This window comes from Gekko japonicus, unplaced genomic scaffold (assembly GCF_001447785.1).
Source record: "Gekko japonicus isolate JY-2015 unplaced genomic scaffold, Gekko_japonicus_V1.1 scaffold667, whole genome shotgun sequence".
In the NCBI taxonomy this organism is placed as follows: domain Eukaryota; kingdom Metazoa; phylum Chordata; class Lepidosauria; order Squamata; family Gekkonidae; genus Gekko; species Gekko japonicus.
This window is the reverse complement of record NW_015163623.1, coordinates 591,908-619,425: the sequence shown is the minus strand read 5'-3', so window position 1 is coordinate 619,425 and position 27,518 is coordinate 591,908. Positions and strand designations below refer to the sequence as shown.

Here is a 27,518-nt window from a genome sequence, read left to right as displayed (position 1 = left end):
GTTGTGTACTTGCAGTTTAATTATCCTAAAGATACTTCAGTGTCAGTTGAGTCATGTCTCTGTTCCTTGCCTATTTTAGGAGGGGCCTTAAGGCTTTTTGTATAGCTGCTCCTATTTTGTTCTTCTCCAGACAGCAGTGACAATTTTAAAACAGGTGCTGAAAGGACTCCAGTTGGTATGAATCCCCTTGTATGCCCAGGCACTCAGTAATGAGTAGGGCCGTGGGCATTATGAAGTCTGCCATGCCAGTATATGTAATCTGTGTTGAATGGCGGCTGTGGGGATTAGCACACATTCATAAACGCTAGTCCACACTCAAATATAAGAATATATGGGTTGTATCTAGACTAAATTGGCTATTCCACCTTCCTGGTACAGACCCCCCTCACATCACTCCTCAAGGTCCCCTGGACAGGGAGATCAGTGAGCTGAAGTGTGTGTGTGGGGGGTGGCGGCAGGAAAGTTCTGCTCCCCGATGGAAATTTTAGTCTGAATCCAACCCACTGTGTTTGAACATGGACATGCCTGGCCATAATGATCCTATAGCATATTCTATGCAACATGAAGCACACTTGTAATCAAAGGCAGTTAGTCAATAATTAATCCTGAGGAAAATTGTTCTAGATTTTCCTTTATCCTCTGTGTTCTGACCAGCAAACTCTGCAAGCTCTTTGTATGTTTATGCTTACTTAAACTGTGGTTTATTATTTTCAGATTACCAGGAGGGGTATGCCGCCCAAAGGAGGTGGTGAAGTGGTGTTTGTTTGTCCTGTTAAGAAAGCAGTAAAGCCTGTTCAGTTTACTGACCCTGGCAAAATTAAGCGTATCAGAGGCGTGGCGTATCCTTTAAAAGGGTGGTCTCCTGAGAAAGCTGGTATTGTGATGCTTATTGAAAAGTGTATTAGATATGTGTTATGGGTATGTAGGTGTGCTTCTGTTTGTGCAACAAACCTTATGCAGTGCAAGAATACAGTGGAATTATGACAAGAGTAGTCATAACATTTGACCAAAGAGTTCCAAAGATTTGCATCTACAGTATTCATTTAAATGTGTGCTGCTAAGATGAAGTCTCTCTAGGTGACTTTTACCAGCCTCAGGAAAAAGCCTATAAGCATTTTGACTAGACTATCTGTCCATTCATAAAAGGGGGAAAAAATCAGAACCCTTTATGACCAAGCTTCCTTGGCTAGTTGCCTGGAGGCAGTTCTCAATCACCCCAGGCAATTGCTGGTTACAAGCCTGGTTTTCCCTGGGGTGGTTTACACAGGAGGATCCAGGGGGGGGGGGGGGGGGGAAGCAAAAGGGAACTTTACCCTCCTATCCACTTGGCATGCCTGCTCCACTGATGGCACGCCGTTTGCCGTCAGCATAGAGATACAATGTTCAAATGGGAACAAATCTTACAAGCATACGTTCACAAGACACAGTCAGTCTTCTGGGTAAAACTCAGGAATCTGAACCTATACCCCTTGGAATGTTATAGCTATGGTGTCAAAGGCTTGGGAGAGAGAGGTAAGGTGTACACTTGCTTCTCTACCCTACATACTCTGGATGAGAATTATTCCAGCTGGTATACATGTTTTCCCATTGAATAGCAGCCTAAACTGCAAACTTCCAACTTCTCCCTACCTTATATTGTCTTTCAGGAAACCGGCATTTGAGTTGTGCTACTTTTGCAAAGCAGAGGGTGACTCAGTTCTGCCCACCTCAGCTTTCCATTAGATGGATAAGAAACAAACACACATTTCTTGCTGAAGACAACGACAGTGCAGTCACCTTTTCACATAGTTGTGCTATAATATTTTGAATTCAGGTTGCAGGATAGAGATTGCTGTATTGCTAAAACAAGCTCTGTGCACCCTCTGAAAGATAAGTCAGTGCTTCCTTGTGCCAGGGATTGATGGTATGGCTATTGTAATGTTGATTAGGCCCAAAGGGTGAACAGAGCTTCCAAGGAAAGTCTGTATGAGGCTCATTAGAATGGCGTTGTAACTCTCTGCAGCCACCAGTAGGCTCCCCACATTCCTTGTGCCCTTTTGTCCTCTGGAATCCAAAATGAGGATGCAAGTATCGCTTGCAAACCACAGCCTATAAATGGTATACTTCTGTGTTTAATAAGTGGAAGTCAAAAAATAGGAAATGTGTCAGAAATCTCTTTTTCTGCTATGGTCTAATTCTTATTTTAAAGGCCTTTTATGAAAAATTCCTTAACTTCATGAATTAGCTATTCTGTGAGAGTTTCACCCCAGATAGCAAATCGAATTGTGGATTCTGCAAGGAGCATCCTGAATAAATTCCTGCCAGATATTTACATTTATACAGATCACATGAAGGGAACCAGCTCTGGGAAGTAAGTTTATCAGACTGTTTTTTTTACATGCATTGGTAGTGTACTAAATATGATTGCTTAAACTAGAGAATTCAAAATGACCAACAGACGGTGACAGTATTTAGCATTCTTGTAGTGCATTTCATGTTTCCAGACCACTTGCATTATGTAATGTCAATAAACTGTGTAGACTACGCAAATATCATTGTCTCCATATTGCTGACAAGAGACTAGTGTGACTGAGGGAACAGTGGCTTGCCAAGTGGCAAACTAGTGTTTGTGGCTAGAATGAGATTTGACCCATGGACTTCCCAGCGTATGCTGTCAGCTATTTATTATATTTATTTATTTATTTATTTATTTATTTTTGCGATTTCTATGCCGCCCTACCCAGTGGCTCAGGGCGGCTAACAACAATGTTTAAAATAGTAAAACAATAAAACAATTATATATACAATAAAACTGGTGCTTCAAATCTATACAGATCTACACATTATATAAGATGCTCGGCGGCTTCCTATGTTGTTGCTCCCACTGTAATCTTGTCTTCTAGGCAATAGTGGCACTGTTCACATGTTACAGTGAACACATGTACATCTCACCTGTATGTGCGTACAGCTTTTTGTAAGAAAGAGCCAACGTGTTCTCTTTATAAATGAAACTAGGGCCAGTACCTGGATAAATGTGGAGTTTTAACAATCACACATTCAGCTGTACATGCGTTGACTGTAACATGAGAATTATTCAACGCACATACAAAGAATTATTCAACGCACATACAAAGGACAATCAAGTGTACACTGTACACCAATGGTATGTGTTTTCAGTATAATCTGTGAACAAGATGAGTGAATCCATTCAGACTGAGCTTATATGCAAAGGGAAGCCCTGCCTGCATCTTGCAGGACCACACCCTCAGGGTTTCTTGCATCACCTGCACAAGTCATCTGGATGCTGCTAGTAAGTGGTCCTCTCGGCATTTGCCTTCTGGTGGGTTTGGGAGGCCCTTAAAAATGGAATAGTCTCCCCTCCTCCCTCCTGTCCAGCGAGGCTTTACATTTTAAGGCTTTGTAGCATATTGTGGAGAAGCAGCCTTTACTTTGTTGTAGAGTCCTATGCATTCTGACCCACTTGAACTTTGACAACTGCTGTTGCCTCCCCCCACTTTGTTACCCTAGGCATAGTGAGCCCTTTGGGAGGGGAGGATACTTTAGAAGAAGAGTTTCTTGGGCAAAACAAGATCTTCCCAGTCCTTTCTCTACATCTTTGTTCTTACTTTCCCCATCTGTCTCTGTCCTTGTTTTATACTGTGAGAAATCAGCCAGGTACTTTAAGGGATTTTCCTAGGTTGCAAGTTGAGAGCAGCAAGTACGGTTAAGCAGGTTATCATAATACAGAGACAAGGGGATGAAAGGGATAAAAAAGAAAGCAAAAAATTCAGTGCTTCCTATGGAGTATTTCCTAATGAAAATCTCGGTTTGTTCTAGTTTAATGATGCACATATTCCATAAGGGAAAATCTTCCTTCCAGGTAAAACAGGTGATGGTTTTCTTGTGGGGAAAACAGTTCGTTTTCCTTATTCAGACTTAGGAAAATAGGTTGTTTGTTTGTTTATTTGGTGAGTATTTTGTGTGTGTGTATGTGTTTACGAGCCTGGAAGTCATATAGTGACTTCTGGTGTCCCCTAGTGGGGCTAGGGCATTTCAGAGAGGTGGCTTTGATAGTACCCGCCTTTGCGTCCTGGACCTGGTATTCCTTGGAGGTCCCCTTTCCAAGTACTTCCCAGGGTCAGCCCTGCTTAGCTTCTGAGATTTGACAAGATCGGGCTTGCCTGGGCTATCCAGCTCAGGTCTGGAAAAGAAGATGTTCAGTAACCTCATAAAGTGCAGATATGCTGCTCTGTAACCCAGTAAAAGAAGATTTTTCCCATGGGTCAGATGATGGCCTCAGGGAACATATTTGGGGTTAATTTTATGTAAACTGAGGAAAGGAGGGATTAACCAGGCCTCAGAGTGCCAAGGTAGTAAAATGGACTACACCCCACTGTAGGTTGCCAGCAATGTTCCCTCTAAGCTGTGGAGTCCTGTGAGCAAAAATCCTACTTTGTGAGCTACTAGCATTAAAGTTGTGAGCAAACCATTTGGCAACTGCATAATTCAGTTTGCTCTGCCCTCCTTCCTGAGCTAAGAGAAAAATGTGTGAGCTGGAGGCTAAAAAACTGTGAGCTAGCTCACCCTAACTCAGCTTAGAGGGAACACTGGCTGCCAGTTGAAAGATTATCGTAGTTTTTCAGAGTTACACTACATTAATAATTCTATTTAAGTAAAAAAAAACCTTAAGGGAATATTAAAAATGTGATACTCTACATGCAGTCTGAAGTGGTACAGTCTATTTCATTATCTCATTTTGCTGCATGCACAGAATGGGCCAATGCATCATCTGGGTCAGCTTGCCTGATATTTTTACTGCATTTTTAAGCATGACCTTAAGCTCATGTATATACATACGTACCATTAATCAGTGTTCTTTTCATGAGGAGGAGACTACGAGGTGCACGCACCACTTTTGCTATGACCCAGGGTTGGTTTGTTAGTTGGTTTGTTTTGTGCAGCAAGGGGAGACTGGAGAACTTCCTGGCCAGGCCATGTCAAGCTGCAAGTCAAGCCTGTGAAACAAATGTGGACTGCTTGGAAAGGTCCACTGCAGTAGGGTAAGGAGTGGAGCAAATGCTTGGGGCCAAGCAATTTTATACACAAATACAAGCCTTCCTGTTAAGCATCCATCACTGATGACAACAGAGAGCAAGGAATTACAACACTGTTTTCATTCCTTTTTCAGGTCTCCAGGTTTTGGGTTGTCCCTTGTGGCAGAGACTACCAATGGTGCTTTCCTTAGTGCTGAGCTGGTCTCTAATCCACAGGGAGAGGGTGTTGCTGTACTCCCAGAAGACCTTGGCACAGACTGTGCAAAGTTACTACTTGAAGAGATTTACAGGGTAAGTGATTGGTTTACAGTCTCTTTAGAATACAGTGTAGAGGTTACTCCCCTCCCCCGATCTCCTTACATTAATTTTTCTTCTTTATGTGAGGAGTGGGGCGGTTGCATTTATTCGATGCTGTCCACATTGTATTGCTGTTTGTCCTCATTTTATAGAAGATAAATTTCATTACAGAGTGCAGCATTCACTTTTATCTTAATGGGGGGAACTAATTTTTGTCAGAAATGCTACTCTTTTAGCAGGCAGTTGGAACAAGGTTGTTATTCAGAAGCCTCACCAGCTTGATTAGGAGATCATTGTGGAAGATCAGAGGCTGAAGCATCATTTTGTACCTGTTGCCAATTCACCCGGCACTAAATGGACTTCCTGATCTATTAGTGGTCCGATCAAGTCATCAGATATTGTTCTGGCTATATTGTTTCCTAATGAAAGCCAGTGAAATAGACGGGCCTTATCCTGGCTTGCCAAGTGGGTTGTAAGGCTGCAGATGGAGATGGGGAAACTAGAGTCAAGTTTCTTTATATGCTTTTTAGGATTGCATTCGAGGCCAGGAAAATGCATGTCTTTCAGTGATACCAGCCCATGTGACCCATGACCTCTGCCTTCCCACTTTAGCATGTGATATAACTTGTTCAGTTGAGCAGTTTGTTTTTCTAACTACTTTCTTGTCCCACAGACCCCTATGGTGTGGCAAATGTAGCTTGCTTGGGCTGAATCATATAATAGTAGATGAATGAAAAAATAGTGCTCTGAGGTTAAGGAGCTGAGCTGAATGTTCTAGGTAATAGGAAAACTACTTACAGTAGATGCTGTGTACTAAGTCCTGGCCTAAATTAAAAACGAGTCTAGCAAACCTGACCATCAATTCTTAATTTTCTGCCACCTCCATCTAAGACAGTAGGTAGATCTAAGTATTAAAAACAGAACTTATGTAGTCTGGCCTGAAGTATTTAGTGGCTGCCATTGTTGAACAGGGCTACATTTGTGGGAAAACTTCTCTGAGGAAAGTAATTTCATTTTTGTGTGTGCTTTTTCTCTCGTAAGAGGTTTCCGCTGTTGAGGACTCAATGTGTTCATGTGCCTCATGAAAGAGTTGGCTATAATGCTGTGTATTCCTAGTTTGTATCCAAAAAGGGTATATTAATTAAGAGCATGTTGACTTTCACTGTGCTTTATAAATCATATCTGAAGGGCCTACAGCTTTGCTTTGAAAATATTCACCAGAAATTGGATTGCCCTTTTGTTTTCAAGTGGGTTTAACAGGGAGAACTAGAGAAGTCATAGCTATTGAAAGTGGTGCGTAGCACGAAGTTGCTCCATCAGATTTCTCCAAGGAATAAAACCAATTAGGGGAACAAGTGTTCTCTCTTTCAAGAAAGCATTTACATCAACAGATCCGTAGAGGACGAGATATACAAAGACGCTGAGGCTTGTGAATGGAGGAACAACAATGGGCTGATGAACAAGAGGCACTAGATCAGTCATCAGAGCACCTGACATTGATGCAGCCTGTGTTGAATTGATGAGATGGATACATCAGTTGTCTTTGTTCAGGGGAGCTCTGCTGTGACTTGAATCCTTTTGTATTTCCAAGTCATTCCTAGTGGAGAAATAAGGCCTCTATAATTCTGTACATCCCGACCCAGTAACTCTTGATCCAAAAACGCCTGCTGGTGTTTGCAATTGCTGGCTGCAACCAATAGCTGCTAAAAAGCTATCTAGTAGCAAACATTCTGTTTTTGGGCAATGCATTCGAGCAAACGGCGGCTTTGCAATTTCAGTGTTTCTTGGAGGAGACATTGGTGATGGAAAATGCCATCAGTTGGCAGCTGACTTACGGCAACCCTGTAGGGTTTTCAAGGCAAGAGACGTTCAGAGGTGGTTTGCCATGGCCTGCCTCTGTGTTGTGACCCTGGATATCCTTGGTGGTCTCCCATCCAAGTACTAGCCAGGGCCAACCCTGCTTAGCTTCCAAGATCTGATGAGATCAAGGTAACCTGGGCCTTCCAGGTCAGGGCAGAGGAGGCATTACCTGGGTGTATTTCTGTCTAGCTGTCGGACTGCTTTTGCGCTGAGAGAGGGAAGTGCTGCCCTGTTGATTTTCCCAAATCTCTTCGTGGCTTTTAAAATACCACTGAAATTAGTCTCCTTCTGGACCAGCTGCTTGAGGTGGGTACTTGGCTCACCATAGTCCTCTCTAATGCCAGGTGGTGCTGGGGGACTGTTGTTGGACTTCATGGCACTTAATGTTACGGTAGTCTGTAAGGCTCCATCTTACCCTCATGCTGATTAATAAAACTGCTGGAAAAGGTTGTATGGAATTAAGTTTCATCAGTATTCTGAAGGCACATAATTCTGTTTCTCTCTTTTTTCTGAGTCAAATGAGAAATTGGTTCTGAACTGGTCTTGGAATCAGTAATGGGCTGCATAAGGACCAATCAGCTGAAGCTTTTTTCGGACGAGACTGAGCTCCTGTTGGTCGATAATGATGCTGTTTGGAAACGAGGAGTCTGTCTTTTGCAATCCCCCAAAGGACTTTCGAATCTCCTTTGCAGCATGTTGTTCGTTTCAACAAGCTTCAGTTTGTTCACCAGCTGCATCCCTTCTCATAAAACTGAGATCTGGCTACAGTTATCCGTGTATTTATAGTCCACCTTTCTGAGACTGAAGATGGATTACACAGTGCGAGTCAATAAAATTGACAGGACGGGACATCCAATGAACAATGCAATTAAAAAAAAGCAGGAATCTGAAACAGGTGTGAGACAAAGCATCAGCAATAACATGATATGTTAAACAATACAGAAAGTAGGTGCATACTTACAGGAACAGACAAAATGTACTAAACACAGCAGTATAGTGCACAGTTCATAATTCTTTACTGAAGCATCTTTCTGAACCATTCCAAAAGCCCTATTACCTGAGTTTAAAAAGCCCTCCTGAATAGGTCAGTTCTGTATAATTTGCAAAAAGCCAGGAAAGTGGGAGTCTTCCTGACCTCTTCAGGCAAGCCATTTCATAAGGTGGGGACCACAATGGAAAGTGCTCATGTATCAGCAGTTGTTAATGTTGTCTGTTTGGAGGTTGGCACCTGCAGAAAGCCACACTCAGCAAGCGAAGGTGTCATGGCAGGGCACAGGGAGGTCATGAAGGGCTTTGTATGTGACAGCCAGTATCTTGAATTGAGCCTGGTAACTGATGGGCAGCCAGTGCAGTTACTGCAGAATGGGAGTAATATGCATGCTCTACCTAGCTCCCAATACTAACCAAGCTATGGCTGTGATCATATCTAGACTTGATAGCTTCAGTGTGCCCTACATGGGGCTGTCTTTGTTTAGAAACTTCATGAATTCTTCTGCAAGGCTTCCAGCTCATACATCTTCTCAAGAACATACTTCTCCAGTTCTTGAAAGGTGTTACCATCTGCTGATCTGTTCCTAAGCACATTCAAAATGCTAGTACTTACTTTTAAAGCCCTAAATAGATTGGGACCTCAGCATACCTTAAGAACCCCTTTCTCCCAGGTGAGTCTGTCTGAGCATTAAGATCTGCATCAGTGGCCTTGTTTTTCATGCCCCCATCCACTGAAATGAGGCAAGTAGCTGTGAGGGACAGGGCCTTCTTTATGGTGCTACCTCGATTACAGAACTCTCTCCTAGGGTTGCTGAGATGGACCACAGAGCCCCAGGCAAAAATCCACCCACGTAACATCAAGCCTTTGGGATCTGATGCCTCAAGTGCCCCCTCCCCCGTGGTCCTACCACCTGGCCTAGGCATCAGGTTGAAATGTCCCTGTTCACCCAGGCAGTTGGTATGCAATTTGGCATGTAATGATGTTAGCCATTGACTTTATGAAAGTGCTGCAGCTTTCATTGTTTTTATTGCTATATTGCTCTGTGGTTTGTAGTGCTTGTTGCTAGGTGGGTTTTTTGTTTTTTTTACTGGCCTTTTTAACATGGTCCCTTTTTAGTTCATTATGTTGAAAGCCTCAGTTGTGAGATTAATAAAAATTAAATAAATGTGCAGTGTAAGCAGGTTAGCAATCCCCCCCCCCGTCAGATTCAAAGTGTTTTATTTACTTGAATGTTTGAAGGTTTTCAGAGGAGCTCTTCTACTTATATAGCAGGAGCAAGAATGTTAACTCTTGCTGCCCTCTGATATCTTCATGGGGGCTGGAGAGGTGGTTCTTGCACGGAAAGTGGCAGGAGATTGCTACTGGGCGTTCAGCCATGTAGATTCACACAAATGGTTTGCCATGCCCGAAATGAATTTCGGACAGCAGTTTCTGGAGTCTGGCACATAAAACTTTGGTCCTGAAACATCTGTTCTGTGCAGTTGGGTTGATTGAATGTTGCACAATCTCTGTGTTTTATCTTTTTACCCTTGAAATGTGAGAACCAGAGGTATTCCAAGGCTTAAGCAAATGTTCCTCCCTTTCCCCCTTTTCTGCCCCTATTTTCAGGTTAGCATAAAGCTTAATTATTAAAATGTTTGTCTTTTCAGGGAGGCTGTGTGGATTCAACAAACCAAAGCTTAGTTCTCCTCCTCATGACCCTTGGACAGCAGGATGTTTCCAAAGTCCTATTAGGAACGCTCTCCCCATACAGGTAAGTTCTCCCCCCCCCCCCGCCTAAAGAGAAATTAGCCATTTGCTAATTGCATTAAATAACAGTTGGGGGGTTGGGGGTGTTTGAACTGCTTGATTTGTAGATGTAAAAGGAACTTCCTATAGCCCTTGTTAAAGAACTCAGCAACACTGTATGTTGCCGGGTGTCTGTTTTCGTGCATTACACCGGATGACTTTCTTAGTCACCAGTACTGTATAATTCCAGAGCAATAAAACTTGCAGTAAGAGGCTGAAATCTGTTCACACATCAGCCGGGGCTTGCCTACCTGGAGGTAGGTTCTGGACACATATTCCTAGCAGCTGACGTTTTGTACTATTGAAGTTAGAGCTTCTAAACTAATTTGTTCCATGAATAAAGTAGAAAATGTCCAGAATCTATTTGGAAGGATTTCAACAAATAGCCTTGGAAAAACAGCTCAGCTTTCTTCTCAAGGTTTTTTTCGATTGTATGCCTCTAAACATGCTCATTTGGAAATGGTGGCTGAACACCTAGATTATGAACTGTCCTTTTTCGGTTATCATGGTACCGGTGCTGTATATGTGAAAGGTACAGTACTGTGATAACTGAAGAATGATGGTGCCATCACAATGAGAACTGAAGTCCACAAGTGAATTTTAGCGTCTCACCTTAAAAGCCAGTGGGGAAAATTTCACAGTCATATGGAGGGTTGTCCTGTGTTGATCACTGACAGTTCAGTAATTCTTAAGTGTGTTAACTGGCAGGGGAATGCAAGCACTTGTCCATAACTTGGTAATAAAGTAATTAACAAGTAATCTTTAATGAGTTAGTGGTCACCCTTTGGGATTCCCAGGCTGTGGATCATGATCCTGCTAGGATCATTGAGCAGGAGGAATGTGAGTTGCAAATCTGTGATTGCTGCTAGTTGGGTTTTAATTCCGGCTGAAGACAAAATAGCACGAAGAGAAGAGGTGTGCAGGTGTCAGATGTAGATGTGTGACGTGGTGAGCATGAGTGTCTACATGGGAAGGAGGAACTGGATTGGGGAGTATATTCATTGTGGGTTTTAGCAGAGAGCTATAGAAAATTGAAATCTCTCAGAAGGTGAGTGTTGATACAGCTTGGAATTTTAGTAACCTTTGGGGAGAGGCCTTCACCAAAAAGACACACAGACATGTCCCGTTGGCTCTGCTTTTAGCAGATAGTACTGCTCCTCTTAAGTTATACAGGACCTTATACAGCACCAGCCGTATGCTAGCTGCTTCTTAAAACTTTTCCCCACAGCCATTAGTAGGTCTGGAACCTTGCTTTAAAACAGAAACAAAATGACATGCAAGCTCATGTCTATAAAAATACTTGAGCTGTTCCTGCTAGTTGTTTTGTGCCTCTGAAGGGAAAGGGAGAGAGAGGAATAATCCCTCTCTATCTCTCCCCCCAAGACTTGGCTACAGTGACCCATGCAGTGGTCCCTTCCAGGCTTGACTCCTGTAATTCTCTATGCAGGTTTACCCTTGAGGCTGACCCAGAAATTACAGCTGGTGCAAAATGCAGTGGTGCGCCTGCTAACAGCGATGCCTGTGCGGGCTTATGTTTGGCAAGGACTCCGCTAACTGCATTGGTTACCAGTAGAGTTCTGGATCCGCTTCAAGGTGTTGGTAATAACCTTTAAAGCCTTATATGGCCTGGGACCAACATATCTGAAGGACCGCCTCTTCTCCTATATGCCCCACAGAGCATTATGCTCTAAGGGTCAACACCTCCTGGTAGTCCCTGGCCCAAAAGACGTCTGTCTTGCCTCGACCAGGGCCAGGGCTTTTTCCGCCCTGGTCCCTGCCTGGTGGAACATGGTCCCCATTGAGATCAGGGCCCTGCGGGATTTACTTCAATTCCGCAGGGCCTGCAAGATGGAGCTGTCCCACCAGGCCTTTGGCTGAGGCAGCAGACGTCCATATATGGCCTCCCTGAGGTGGTTGTCACTCTGTTAACAACTACTGGCTATTGCCAGGAACCTCCCCACAACCAGGGGAATTTTGTTTGTTGTTGTTATTAGCTGTGGCCACCATTTTAATACTTATGAAGATGTTTTAAATTTTAATGTTATTTGAACAAAAAAAAATTGTATAAATGATGTTGTTACCCGCCCTGAGCCCGCTTCTAGGAAGGGTGGGCTGTAAATGTGGATAAATAAATAAATAAAATAATGCCAGATAGCTTTTCCCCAACAGCTTTTTAAAGTGATTTTTCCTCTCAAGTTTCAAATATAGCAGCACATAATGCAGTAAGAAGCATGTTGTTCAGAAGGTTAACATGCTTGAATAGCTGGCATTCACATATAACCAAAATCAAGAAAAAAGTGCATTTTACTTACCTGAATATTTATACCCAGCTTTTCACCCCAGTGCAAACAGAAAGCAGCTTACAACATCATTGTCTCCTCTTCCATTTTTTTCCCTCACAACTGCTTTGTGAGGTAGGCTAGAACAAAAGAGTGTGACCGGCCCAAGGTCACCCAGTGATAGTCCATGGTGGAGTGGGGATCCCAGTCTAATGCTCTAACCGGTAGACCACGTTTGCTGAGCTTACTCATACACCTTGGTCCTCCCGTCTTGCATGGAGAATCACAGTTAACAACTGGTTATTACAGATAACTAGAATTAATTTTTACCATCATTTTTCCAAGTGAAGAGGGAGGAGCAAGGCATACCCAGCAACAAGCCAATTTTATGCATGTTTTAGTTAACCATGGTTAAGACATCTGAATGCAGATAATATTTTACATGTTCCTAGCATTTGATTGTAATAATGAAAACATTGTCATAAAAAATGACATCCCTCACCCAGGAGTGACCTTTGACCCAGTACTGAGAGTCTCCCATTTTTAATCATTGTAACATTTGGGGGGGGGGGGGCAATGTCTGTTGTTTGAATTTTTGAAAGCCAGTTCTTCATGCATGTAATCAGTCTTTATAACCGTGGCTGCAACTGGATTTTTTCTTCTTGTTGTTTGGCATGCACAAAATAGAGCTCCCAATTTGTGTGGTGGCTGCCAAGACAAAGGAACATGTCAGGCCGTGTTCTCTGTGTTTGCCTATTGTTATGCAAATATAAAAGGAACTGAAAGACAGACCTCTTATGCCCATAGTGGCTTGCCTAATCGAGAAGCTGACTAATAGCCCACCCACCCAGTGTCTATGATCTTGGGCAAATTCTTCCTTTAGAAATTGTTGTCCTACAGATTCAAAGTCCATCTCATTTAGTATAACAAACTCCAACTGCCTCAAAATGTAATGTGTGCATGATACAAATACATGCCAGCAAGTAGGTGTCTCATTCAGACCACAGAGCCAGCATTGATTGCAGTTCCTTGTCTAGCACACCTTTGATGATGAAATTAAGTTTGCTGCCATGTGATGTATAGATACTTAGAGAAACTAGCCCCCTTAAGAAGACAAAAGAGTGGTCAAAATAAGCTGTTTTGTATTATGGAACATATTAAAGCCCCCCCCCCCCCTCCCCCCCCCCCCCCGTTTTTATTTTTGGGAGAGATCAGCCACAGTTTGATCTATGTATTCTTCACTGCCCTCTACTGTCTGCTAAGAGTTTCTCATCAGTTCTGCTGTTCCAGCTTATTAACACACTCTTGGTTTCCAGTGTCCTAACACTGCTGCGGTTTTAAGGTTCTGGCTTTCCTAGACAGGGCCTGTCAGAGAAAGCTGACAACAGTAAATAGCTTCTCCTTCTTCCAGCATCACAGTTTCATAGCTGTGGGCAAGATCTTTGTTTCTTTTGGAGAACCTCCTGGCTTTTTTCAGGGCTTTTTTCAGCTGCAACTGGCTACAGTGGCTGACCAGAGGTCCCAGAAAACACACAGCAGGGGTATAAGGAGAGGTACTTCTTTAGACTGCTTATCTGCTTGAAGGGTGCAATTTGTGTCCATCTGGCTCCAGGGGTGAGTCACCTTAATGCTTGGAACCCCTGCAGAATCTTGGTATCCATATAAGTTTAAACCCCAGCAGATAGCCATCTGTCTATGACAAAGGAACCATCACCAGTTCTTCCACCCTCAGATTATATTTCTCCTGCTCAGAACAAAATACTTGATAAAAAATGAGACCTGCACAATGTGTAGGACCAGTTATTACCTGAGACAGGCCTTTCGTTGTCATGGAGGCCATGAAATCCTGAACCACCCCTGACAAGACAGCCTCGGTATGAATGTTGAAGTCCCCCAGGACAACCAGCCTAGGGGTCCTCAATACTCCCCACCCGAGGGAAGCTCTGTCAGCTCAGGCAGGGAGGCTGTTAGACAGCAAGGTGGGTGGTACACTAACAGAATCCCAGTCCCAACTTTAGGCACACAGCCTCAAAACGGGTAACATCCTGGACAGGGCACCATGCTATGGGGATAGAATTCTTATAGACTACAGCAACACCCCTTCTGTACCCACCAGACTTTTGCTGATGTACCTCTGAGTACCCTAGAGGGCACAATTGAGAGATGTTAACCCCTCCTCTAGCCAAGTCTCATTGATACATGCCAAGTCAGCCTCCTCACCCAGGGTTAAATTGGGGGGGGGGGGCTGCTGTTTTTCCTTTGATGGATCTGCCATTTAGCAGCAGGATTTTATAGCCTGGTGGGTTGATATAGTTACCAGCATCACTTTGGCTGGGAGAAGAGCCAGATGGAGCAACAGCATACATTTGTCTGCTGCCCTTTTCCTTACCCAACCTGCTCTTCTCCCACCACAGTATCTCCCCCTGCCCCACATACCATGAATCATGGCACCATTTCTCACCTCATTCTGTCCCCCCATGCACACCTCTCTCACCAGCAAGCAAAGGAAAAGAAGAAGATGGTGATAAAAAAGTTGGGTGTGGTGCTTTGTTCCTGCAAGGCTGCGTGGGAGATATTGATTTATTTAGCACAAAATAAGAACCCAGCATAAAACCCCTAGCCAGAGCATTTAAAAAGCCTACAGAGAGTCAGTGTGGTGTAGTTGTTAGACTGGATCTGGAATACCTCAATTCAAATCCCCGCTGTGCTATTATAGCTTGCTAGGTGACCTTGGACCAGTCAGCTGAACCTGCCTCACAGGTCTATTTTGAGGATAAAATGGAGGAGAGGAGAATGTTGTAAGACCCTTCAGGTCCCCATTGGGGAGGAAAGCTGGGGATAAAGTAAACAAAACAGATTTCAGAGCGTCTTGTAAAGTTCTCAGGCTAGAAGGAGACTGTCAAAACAATTGTAGAAGATCAGCCCTTTAATAGCCTGGATAAAAAAATGTTTTGGCCTGATGCCTAAAAGAGAGTAACGCAGGTGCCAGGCAAGCCTCAGTTGAATGGGCATTGACATATTAGGTGCCACCACTGAAGAAGTCCTATCTCTGATTGCCTCCTGCCTCCCCATTGCAGGCAGGTATACAGAGAGCAGAACTTGTGAGGAAGATCTTAGCTGGTGGGCTGAACTGTAAGGGAGAAAGCAATCCTTCAAGTCTCTTGGTCCCAAACCATTTAGGAGAAGAACCAACACTTAAAATTTTGCCAGGAACCAAAGACATCCAGTGGAGATTTTTCAACTCAAGGGTGATATGATCCCTAAATCTCAACCCTGACAGTAGCCTGGCTGCTGCAGTTTGGACCCACTGACGTTTCTGGATAAGTTTCAAAGGCTACTGAGATACGAAGACAGACCTGTGGACTAGCAAAACTGGTTTGTTATCCTGTCTGTCCTTGTCATCTCTTCAGTAGTTTTGTGTAGTGGGGGGGGGGGAGAGAAGGAAGGATATTCGTAGCCTGTGTAGGTGTGGGGACAGCAAGAGAATATATAAAGCTCCATCCAGATGGTAGAGTGATGCCTGATTAAATCATCCAGCAACATGTAATTGCTTTTGATAAGTGTGGCTGCCAGATTTTTAACTGTCAGCACCATGAGAATGCTAATTGTGTGATCATGCTGCTTGGTATTCTTTCACAAGCTCTCCAGGTATTAGGCCAAAGATATGACTAGGTTTCATTCAAAGCTTCTAAAAATTAAAATAAAAGATGTCTGCAAGCAGATCTTAGTGACGTCTAGCTTCTCAGATTGTAGAGTGGGACACATCCTGCAGGGGAGTTGTGAGATGCTGGAGTGGGTGTCATGAGTGCTTGGAACTCTGTGTGCTATTATAATTTGGAAGTTTTACCTGCATGCTTGACTACTCATGTGCACGAGTAAGCATACCTCTTGCGTGAACATTTATGTGCAATTTAGCACTCCAGAATGATGGTACATGGTCAGAGGTTGTATAATTGTCTCAGAAGATCATAGCAGTTACTGTGACAAGCAGGATGCACTCAATAGTGGGGGTTTTGCTCCATAAGAGAAGCTGCTGTAATCTTGGAGCAGCAGGTTGCATTACTGGTTCTAGAATTAATCCACTGCTGCCAGAAGACAAACTCTCTAAGACCTCATATGGGACTGCGATAAACAACAGCTTTTGGGTCAATCTGAACAGGTCCTCTTATCTTCTTCCTTCCAACAAGAATGGGAATAATACTTTTTTCCTCCATTTCGCAAGATGCTCATGGATCACCACTTCACTGGGCTGAGGTGTTGGTGGAGGGCAATTTATGGAGGTAGAAAAGGGTCTCAGTTCAGTAGGCTCAAATGCCCTTGTAGAAAGACTAAATGTGAGGAAGCACAGGATGAAAATTAAACAAACAAACTTGGGGAAGCAGTAAACACCGTATGTGGGGAACATTAAGCATGTTCATCTCTCACCACCAATAATTTTGCTGTAATCTAACTAGTTACTTCTGTCTATTTTCATGTACCTGTTATAAATTGTATAGCAGCAGGGAATCACTATCCTGTTCTTTTGAGTGTGAGGAGTGTGAAAGATACAACTGTTAATAAAGATCTCAGAACAGACTACACTGTTTGTTTTTCCAAAACACTGGCTCTCCAGGTCTACTTACAAGTCTACTTACAGTCAGTCTTAACAGAGAGCTACTTTGGAGAAAGAACAAACTAGCTGTTTATTAGAGAATGTTTTGCGATGGTCCGCCCCCTTCTTAAGAAACCATCATTGAATCCGGCTGAATTGGCCAACTATCGGTCGGTTTCCAATTTGCCCTATTTGATCTGAACCGGGCTTTGCAAGCCGTGGCTGCTTGGCTTAGACTGAGCCGGCTGAAGCTAAACCCAGCGAAGACGGAGGTCCTGTGCCTGAGTCGGAGCAGTCGGGGGGCAGGGCTCCCTCTCCCGACCTTCGATGGGGTGCCTTTGGTGCCTGCGTCGGAGGTTAGGAGTTTGGGTGTGCTCCTGGATCCCTCCTTAACTATGGAGGCCCAGGTGGCAGCCACTGCCGGGTCAGCCTTTTATCATCTTCGGCTGATTCGGCAGTTGGTCCCCTACCGCAACCGCGACAACCTGGCTACAGTGATCCAGGTGATGGTCACCTCAAGATTAGACTACTGTAACATTGTCTATATGGGGCTGCCTTTGTCGCAAATTCGGAAGCTGCAGTTAGTGCAGAATGCTGCGGCCAGGCTTCTGATGGGTCTCCCTAGATGGGAGCACATCCGACCTGTACTGGAAGCGCTGCACTGGCTGCCTATAGCTTTCTGAGTTTGCTTCAAAGTGCTGGTACTTACCTTTAAAGCCCTATATGGCCAGGGTCCGACATACCTGAGGGGACCGCCTTTCCCCATTGATACCCCAGAGAGCACTACGGTCGGGGGCTCAACATTGGCTGGTGATTCCAGGCCCCAGGGAGGCCAGGCTTGTGGCAACCAGGGCCAGGGCCTTTTCAGTGGCGACTCCTACTTGGTGGAACGAGCTCCCAGAGGAGATCAGGGCCCTGCGGGACCTTTGACAGTTCCGCAGGGCCTGCAAGACGGAGCTCTTCCACCAGGCTTTTAATTAGGAGCCACCACCACCACCAACTACCTCATGGGAACATGGGGCATTGGGATGGCCCATTATAAGATCGATGGCCCCACTATAAGATCGAGTTACAGTATTCTGATGGAGTGGTACTGCCGATTCGGGCTTGAGTAACATCTACTGATCACCATCTTGACTTGACTGATTTGGCTAAATGATTAATATTAACGTCACTGAGCACTTTAATTTTGATAAAATGGCTGTTTTTATAAAGTGTTTTAATGTTTTATACTTGGCACATGGTGCCCTTGTCTGTTAGCCGCCCTGAGCCCGTTCGCGGGGAGGGGCGGGATTAAAAATAGAAATAATAAATAAATAAATTACAAATGAGGATAAAATAAATGGCAATTTGTATATATAATTCCTGGAGATCTCTGTTCCATGGGGGGGGGGGATGAAGCAAACAAAGTAATAGAGCAGCTGCTGTGATGGGCAAGTTATGGTGTGCTGGGACCTTGTCTCATCTTCACGAAATCATGTGGTGTGTCATCTGGGCATCCTAGAGTTGTTCATCACATTGGGTGGTTTCCAGGGAAGATCTGGTGTATCCACCTGTGGCTCACTGGGCTTGTCTACAGCTGTGGGCAGCCTTGGTATGTGGCCTTCCAGTGGTAGTTCCTACTAAGATGGTGCCATTAGAAAAACACCCACTTTTTGACTCTGCTACATAACTTTTGTGGTAAAGTATTAGCATTAGTTTTTCTTTCAGTACCATTAAATTTCTCCATGTTGTGTGTCAATAAAAACAGATCTATTCAACAGGCATATTGGATTTGTAGTGCAGGATTCCACTTGGATTTTGAAGTAATCCTTCAGATGTTTGTCTGTAAATGTTTTGCAGCCCTTACTTCTCTAAACAATGTTTTGTAATTGTGACCTTTTGTGAGGAGTTGTTATTTTTCCATATGTCAGTTTGGCAAAGCAGAAGATTAAATTTCCATATATAATCAGGTTGATTTTGTTTTAGTGAATGGTGGCTCCTATTAGAGCCCAGCTGTGGTCCAAATGAACTATAGGTACTTATTTAGATACTTATGCCTACACTTATTTTCGCCTTTTTCTTCTAGAATTGAGTTTCTGCGACATTTGAGAAGCTATTTCCAGGTTATGTTTAAAATTGAAATGAAACCATCTGATGAAGAGCGTAAAGGTGGTGAAAAAGTCTTAATGACCTGTGTTGGCACTGGATTTTCCAATCTGAGCAAGACAATAAAATGATAAAGAGCCTGAAGACTAACAAAACATGAACCCATGCTTGTACATATAAAATTGAATTCACCTTATCTGTTACACAGATGGTATTGTTCTGTTATGAAACCTTCATGCAATTTTAGTTTGCATTGAAAAAACTTACAAACTGCTTTTGTTAGTGTGTGTGTTTTATTTCTGCCATTTTTGCAAAGCACTAGTTGCTGTGTTGTATCTAAATAATCCTTCTTAAAGATCATGTAAAAGCATTATAGAGTTGAGCTCTGATGCAGACATTTGGCCAAATTAACTTAGTAGAACCTCCTTACAAGTTATTATGCTTAGCTGTATAACTTGTGCAGACTAAGCCAGTTTGGTGTAGTGGTTAAGTGTGCGGACTCTAATCTGGGAGAACTGGGTGATTCCCCACTCCTCCACTTGCAGCTGCTGGAGGACCTTGGGCAAGCCATAGTTCTGACAAGAGCAGTTCTCAAAAGAGCTCTCTTAGCCCTGTCTACCTCACAGGGTGTCTGTTGTGGGGAGGAGAAGGGAAAGGAGTTTGTAAGCCACTCTGAGACTCCAAAGTGAAGAGCGGGTTATAAATCCAATCTCCTTCTCCTTCTCATACAACATAAGCGTTAATCTAGCAATCTGATACTGTTTTTCTTGTGTAGGAAGCTTGTGATATAATCTTACTCAGGGAAGGCTGCAGTCCTGGACCTGCTTGCTTGGAAGACATGTTATTATTATTGGACTGGAGAATAAAACTTTAACCACTCTTTTTCCCTATGAGCAAGATCTTGTGCATTTGGTAGCTTCAAATGGTCATCTGTCACTGTACTAACTTTAAAAGAACAACACTCACCATGATGAGTAAAACCTTAATGTATTCTGCCAAAAGTTATGCATGTATCCAATACATATATTACATTAACAATTCAAATTTCCCAAATTTTCTCCACATATATGAGGATCTTTCAACTATATAACTTATTTTCCAACTGAAATCCTCAACAGTAATAAATTGTTATGCATGTATCAAATCCATCTTTACAATCCAGTTTTCTAATACACTGTGGTTACTCTCTCTGTTAAATTGTACACAATCTTCTTGAAAATGAATTCTCACTAACAATAAATTCTGGGAAGTAATACTTCAACATGCCTCAGCTGTATAGTGATCAAAATCCATTCATGAAGAATCCAGCGACTGACAGGTAGCCACAGATGTGCTCCTGTTTCAGTTTCCTCTTTTTCAGGAATCGCTGTGATTTCCCAACCGGTATTTTCCAAAGAACTTCACAGGCAAAACAGAGAGCTTCCTTCTGAATGGAACACACCCTTCTTCTGCTGTAGATTCTTAGGTGGGGTTTAGCATTCTTCCTGCCTCTGTGAAAACTTAATTATTATTAAACCTTTCTCTCCCTTTTCAAAGACCTTCACAGGCAAAACTGTTAGAGAGCCTCCTTCTGAATGGAACACACCCTTCTGCTGTAGATTCTTAGGTGGGGTTTAGGAAGCTCTCTAACAGTTTTGCCTGTGAAGTTCTTGGAAAGGTTTAATAATAGTTTTCACAAAAGCTGGAAGAATGCTAAGAGAACATCCTTTTGTCTATTTTTTCCTCCTCTGTAGAAGTACAGGATTGTGTCTGCTTATGGGTGGGGATACTGGAAATGATTAATCTTAATATGTTCATCTTTTTTTTGGCTTGGAGTACAGAAAATGGATGCTACTTTGTATGGTAAATCAAGTAGTCTTCAAAAGATTGCTGGACGTGAGTTTTATTATGTCGACTTTTGAACAGGTCTTCAAAGTGGGTTGAACCTGGTAATTCTCTTGATATAGATTTTTTACTCCACATATGTACAATGACCTCTTTGCTGTAGATGTAGAATGTCTGCAGCTCAAGTGGTTAAGACGCTGAACTTCAGGCTGTGGAAGGTCAGTAGTTCGGCAGTTCGAAACCCGGGTGCCGCAAGACGGGGTGAGCTCCTGTCTCTAGTTCCAGCTCCTGCCAACCTAGCAGTTTAAAAGCAAGAAATTGCAAGTAGATAAATAGGGACCACTTCGGTGCGAAGGTAACAGCGTTCCGTGCGCCTTGGTGTTTAGTCATGCCGGCCACATGACCACGGAAACGTCTTCGGACAGCGCTGGCTCTTTGGCTTAGAAACGGAGATGAGCACCGCAACCCTAGAGTCGGATTTGACTGGCTTTCGAGCAAGGGAACCTTTACCTTTACCTTTAGAATGTCCCACATTCATGTCTACTGTCCTTGATAGTCATCTCAATATGGGTTATTAACAAAGACAGTATCAGGCGCTTTTTGGATGCTGAGAAAGCATGAATGTAAGCATGTTTAGGGCATAAACCATCCACTTTTTCTTCAGAAGTTGGTAAGGCATGGCTACAGCTGAATCTTATGTCTGACTAAGCAGTGTACCTGTTGACATCTTCCAATGGTATATTATTTTTGCACTTTTATGAGAGTCCCATTTGTAGCAAGGTCTGTTGCATTTGAGTCATTACTTTCTAATGGTTTTGAAAACAAGCAGTTAAGAACCTGAAAGGTTAAATGGATACAAATCGGGGCCAATGTTAAAATCAATAAATATACAACATAAATATTATAATGATCAAAAATACATGATGTTGTTGTTCAGTCGCACAGTCGAGTCCGACTCTTCGCGACCCCAGTGACCAGATTATACAAGGCCTTCCTGTCTTCCGCCGTCCTCTGAAGTTTGCTCAATTTTATTGTTCTTTGCAGCATCGGACTTTCCTTTCACCATCAGACACATCCACAACTGAGCGTCCTTTCGGCTTTGGCCCAGCCGCTTCACTCTTTCTGGGGTTACTTGTACTTGCTCTCTGCTCTTCCCCAGTAGCATATTGGACACCTTCCGACCTGAGGGGCTCATCTTCCGGCGTCATATCTTTTAGCCTTTTGATACTGTCCATGGGGTTTTCTTGGCAAAAATACTGGAGTGGGTTGCCATTTCCTTCTCCAGGGGATCACGCTTGGTCTGGGTTCTCTGCTGTGGCCTGTCCGTCTTGGGTGGCCCTCCATGGCATAGCCCACAGCCTCATCAAACCACACAAGCCCCCTCGCCACGACAAGGCAGTGATCCATGAGGGAGAAAATACATGTACTTATTACAAATTAGTTTAAAAACAATTATAGGCCCAAATATAGCCTCAATTACGAATTGTACAATACAATTACAAATTGTACAAATCATATAATTGGGACTTTATGCGACCCTAAAACATGCATTTTGGCCAACTGGCCTTCCTCAGTGGTCAAGCATAAATGTTGCACATAGGCACAATTATTGCAATACTAATATTAATATAGGACCAAGTGGAAATTATGCTGAAAAGGAAAAAATAACATTTTCATTATCAATTTGCATATAATATCTAATGGTACAATTATGAACATAGGAATGTATTAATTGTATCATGTTGGATTACTTCTGATAAATATAAGTGACACATGGCAAGGATGTAGTCTATAAGCCTCATTGTACAATTTGTTCTTATTGAGGCTATATTTGGGCCTATAATTGTTTTAAACTAATTTGTAATAAATACATGTGTTTTTGATTATTTGTACTTATGTTATATATTTATTGATTTTAACATTGCTCCTCCTAATTTGTATCCTTTTAACCTTTCAGGTTCTTAATTCATTTTTTGCGTTAAGTTTTTCTTCCCCCCCTTTCTTTCCTTATTGTTTGAAAACAAGTACAACATAATGCCATGGGTGTTCTCCATTGTGGTAGTCTTTTGCTGCAGTGCTGACAAAAGGTGATTTGCTGAAGGTACGTTGTCCCATGAACAGTTGCATCACACAATTCTCTTACATGTTGAAAACATCAGTTCTTTAAAATAAATATCTGAATGAGTAATGTTGGTGGTGCACCACTTCAGAATCTTGCCCAGGTTGCTGGGCAGCAGTCAGATGGCAGAGTTCTTAAGTAGGCTTAGACAGGTGCAAACAAATTATAGTTTAATTCAGGGAAGAAATATAAGATCCAGTACAGCTCTCTCATTTAATCACATCCATGTACTTGAATTCTCACCACAGCACTTGGATGTCCTCTTGATGGTCGCAGCAGCATGCAGAGAAGCTCTAGCCCTTTTCCTAAAGTTGGCACTGTGGGTGTGAGTTGATAGCATTTTCTCATTAAGGATTCTCAGCCTCCTAGCTTTCATTTTGGAGCCTTTATGCACTGTCATCTCTGTCCAGAGTTAGAGGGAAGCAAGATTGCAGCCTTCCTGTCAGTAAATGTATGAGTCACCCATCAGTCGTCATTTCACTTTCCCCCCCTGTAATAAACAAAGCTTTAGTTCAGCAGCTATCTTCCATACTTAGCACTGTGATAGATTTAAAGCCATTGCAACATCAGCTGGACTGAATCCTTTAATTCTTCAAGGTTCTGAGTTCATAAGGCATGGATATTCTAAATATGACTGTTTTGCCATTGAATGGGCTCCTGAATTCCCAGTTGACAAATAATTAAAGCTGCACTAATCATAAGCTCGTTGCAGGGCTTCTCAGATGTTTGAGAATGGGGAGGTATTCAAAGCCAGGAGAGGTTACATGTGTTTAAAGGATGTACTACAAATTCCAAACAAAAGTATGCTGCTACTAGGCATGTAGCGACAAGATTATTTTCAATATTGTGATCTCTAAGATAGAAACCAAATGCATGTGTGTGAAGGGAAACCTGGCTGGGCAAAAGGGCTTTTAAGGAAATTGAATAATTTTGAGTCAACAGCCGGCTATGAATAACTAGCGTAATGCTGTAGTAAAAAAAAAAATCCAGCACCAGTTTAAACTATATTAACTGAAACATCCCCAAAGAAATCGTGGTACTGTTCTCTCCAGTATGGGAAGCACTTCCATATGGAGTAGTATGCTCAGTTCTGGGTGCCACATTTCATGAAAGATGCTAAGTGGCAAAGGATTCATGGGATGGTTACAAGAATTATAATGGAGTAAGGAAAAAAATGCAGCGTCGTTACAAATCCTTTCCAATTAGGATTTCCATCACCTTCCTGACCTGGGTTTTTCCTGTCATGACAAGACACTTGGAGGCAAACAATGGAGGGTTTGTCTGAAAAAGTTACACATACTAAGAAATAGGCATAATTGCCTATGGCAGGTGTCCTCAACGTCATTGAGCCTGTGGGTACCTTTGGAATTTGGTGGCCACAGCCACAAAACACCAGGGATTGAGGTTATGCATAACCAGGGAATAAGGTTTATGCATAACTGTAATAGTGGTTCTTCTACATTTCAGGCAAAAGCTGTGCTTATTAGGAGACCTCTTAAAATGAACATGTTGAAACATATTTTCTTGCATATGCACAGCTTGCCTTTAGTAATGCAGTGGAAATTCTTATGCTGTACAGGCAGCTTTTGCCAAAGCAACTTTTAAAAAATCTGCCCTGGCAATCAGGTCTCCACTGGCTAATTAGAAACCACGCTGGGCAGAAGTCCCCCCTGGCCCTGCACACTTCTTAAAACACTTGTTGGGTGCCAGAAAAGGAACTGGTGGGTGCCATGTGAGCCATACCGGGGACCCTGGGCCTATGGCATATGCCACTCATCCCTGTGTCATCTCCTGGTGACGCAGGGATAAAAGAAAAGTCTGCATGTGCATCATAGTAAATGATGCCTCTGTCAAACTCTATTTCTTTACTGTTTGTCTTCAGCTTTAAATCATCTAACAGAAAGCAACCTGCTGTGATCAGTTACACTGGTGTATATTAAAACTGGCTTCACAAAAAGATAAACATGAGATCTCAACTTTATTGGAGATCAAATAAGAGATTTACTACAGAATAGCTACTACTAAGAGGAAATCTACAAGACCTTGACCTGGATAGCCCAGGCTAGCCTGATCTCATTGGATCTTGGAAGCTAAGCAGGGTTCATGCTGGTCAGTATTTGGATGGGAGACCACCAAGGAATGATGCCAGGGCCTCTTTCAGAGGGAGGCAATGGTAAGCCACCTCTGAAGTCTCTTGTCTTGAAACCTCTATGGGGCTGCCATGTCAGCTGCGACTTGATGGCAGAAGAAGAAAGAAAGAGGCAATGAGGCCTAGAGCATGCTGCTAACTGCAGCCACCAAGCCACAGCAGTGAAACAAAGGATGCCTTGAAGGTACAGAAACACTGTTTACAGAAATGTGTTCTGTATACCTCAGTGTAGTTCTACTGACTTCAACTGAAAATAAACTTGCCTCAGGCAGACACTGAATTGCCTGCAAAAAGGGGCAAAGATGCAATTTGAGCCTTTTGAGTACCCTTTATTCTTGTACGTGACCTGTAACCATTAGGTTGCCAGTGCAAAACAAGGATGGCTTCCTGCAGCTTCAAATACCTTTTACCTTTGCTGGTACTTAATACCACAAATGACTGTTCTCTTTTCTCATAATAATTTAGCTATATTTTGATTCCTGAGTCATGCACTTCATTACTTAACATTACATCACTACTATAATAAACTGATACGGCTCTGGGGTATTATATACATGTCTAAACAAATTCTGAGTGCACTGAATGTATGGCTTATATTCTGGAAGCTGAAAGTGCTCTTGTTCCCTTTCTCATGGAATATTTGCTAACTGTTCAGAAACTTTATTCAGAGAGTTTGTTCTGTTTGTCAACTACTTTGATTATCATATCTAACTGCACATGGCACTAGGTGTAGATGGTTAAATCTACAGATTAGGGCCATGGACAGGGGAAGAAGATATGTTTAGAAAATTGGGGGGGGGGAACCAAGGTTTGCAAAAAAAATCTTATGCTGTATAACAATAAAAGAGAGAAACTAAAAAAGTTAAAAATGCCTAAATCTCACATGATTTCCTCATGAGAGCTTGGCAGCCATCTTGGATTGCCTAGGCAACATTGGTAATCCAAAATGACTAATGCAGTTTCGCTTCAGCACTGGAGGTGAAGTGGAGGAAAAGAATGGACAGGCGGACTTCCAGTTTTGGCATTCTCCCAGAGCTCCAGGAGATGACCGCCAGAGCTTGGGAGGGGGCGTGATGGTCCGCGCCACCCCTGGAGCCCTCGTGTGGGGCTCCTAGTCATGGGGTGCTAGAGTGCCCTTCCTCCGGCGACCCTGTTGGCGAAGGGGGGCTACTCCATGCCCCGAAGGTCCCGCTGTGGAGCGTCCCGAATGGAAACTAGAAATTGCACACCGGAACAAGCGCTTGGTGGCCAAGCTAATAGAAAACAAAAGCGGATTTATCGTTGAAATGTGAGTTAATGTCCAAGTGAGAAACACCGAAGAACTAGCTGAAAACCTCCCCTTTGAAAGTGAGGGGGGGAGGGAACTCTCCCCCACTATGAAAAACAAAGTGAATTTTGAGCCATTGCGTGAAGGGGGCTAATGAAGCAAGACGGACTGTCTGTCTATCTGTCATCATGGGGGTTAAAAAACCCCAAAATAATAGAAGCAGCACCTGCAGCTTTAACAAACAAATGCCCTCAGTGCCCATATGTAGTCAACCATAACAGTACTGCCAAGCATTCCAGCTTTGGTTTCTGTCAGTAAAAGGCAAAGGATGGGGTAGGGCCCTTTCCAGGGTTGTCTTGGCCTTCGAGGGAAGACTTGTCAGGGCCAGGGCTAGCAGCAACCACCATATGATTTGATACTATATGAAATAAATTATTCACCCAGGACTGGCAGCTTGTTGCTACTGTTCAACAACAGCTACCCCACAAAAGCCAGTGTGGTGTAGTGGTTAGAATTTCAGACTGGGATCTAGCTCAGTGGATGATCTTGGGCCAGTTACAGATTCTCAGCCTAACCTACCTCATTGGGTTGTTCCATTGGAATTACAACTGATCTCCAAACTACAGAGATTAGGTTCCCTGGAGAAAATTATTGTTTTGGAAGACGGACTCTAAGGCAATATACCCCACAGAGGTTTCTTGCCTTCCCTCCCCAAACCCTGCTCTCCCCAGGCTCAGCCTCCTACCCTCCAGGGATTTCCCAACATAGAGTTGGCAAACCTATGTGACAGCAACCAATGTGAACAGCAGCTTTTTAAAACTTGAAACTCTATGTGTTTTAAAATTATCTGCTCAGTTTATACATTTTATTATTTTTAATCCCTCAGTATTAGAATTTACTTCTTGGCAGCAGTTTGTAAAATCCAGGAGACAACAGTTGCCTCTTCTGTAACCATTTCATTAACTTTGTTCCATTTTAAGGTTTTTCTGTCAGAACAGATAACTGAGTAGTCCAGTCGTTAAAGTTGCCAAATGCCCACTTAAAAACAAACGTTAATGTTGTTAAGGTGATAACTAAAAGATGTGTGAAAAATATCAGACAATACTTTAACTCTCTGTAGCGTCATGTTTTGCCAAAGGGGTGTTGTGGCAATCAGTCAGACTGAAGGGAGTTAAAAGATCATAAACATGAGCATAGACTTATGCATGCACAATTAAAATGTACCCCATCAC

General features: G+C 42.9%; 1 protein-coding gene across 1 annotated transcript in view; it reads left to right on the top strand.

Moving 5' to 3' along the window:
* The window catches only part of RCL1 (RNA terminal phosphate cyclase-like 1), a 32,022-nt gene extending 12,591 nt beyond the window's left edge, over window positions 1–19,431 (top strand). Inside the window, exons 5-9 of the mRNA XM_015407465.1 lie at window positions 715–839; window positions 2,225–2,350; window positions 5,168–5,324; window positions 9,831–9,934; window positions 18,908–19,431. Coding sequence (XP_015262951.1) covers window positions 715–839; window positions 2,225–2,350; window positions 5,168–5,324; window positions 9,831–9,934; window positions 18,908–19,058 — 663 coding nt within the window. The 3' untranslated portion in view covers window positions 19,059–19,431. The remainder of the gene's footprint in view (window positions 1–714; window positions 840–2,224; window positions 2,351–5,167; window positions 5,325–9,830; window positions 9,935–18,907) is intronic.
* Window positions 19,432–27,518: the final 8,087 nt, after the last annotated feature.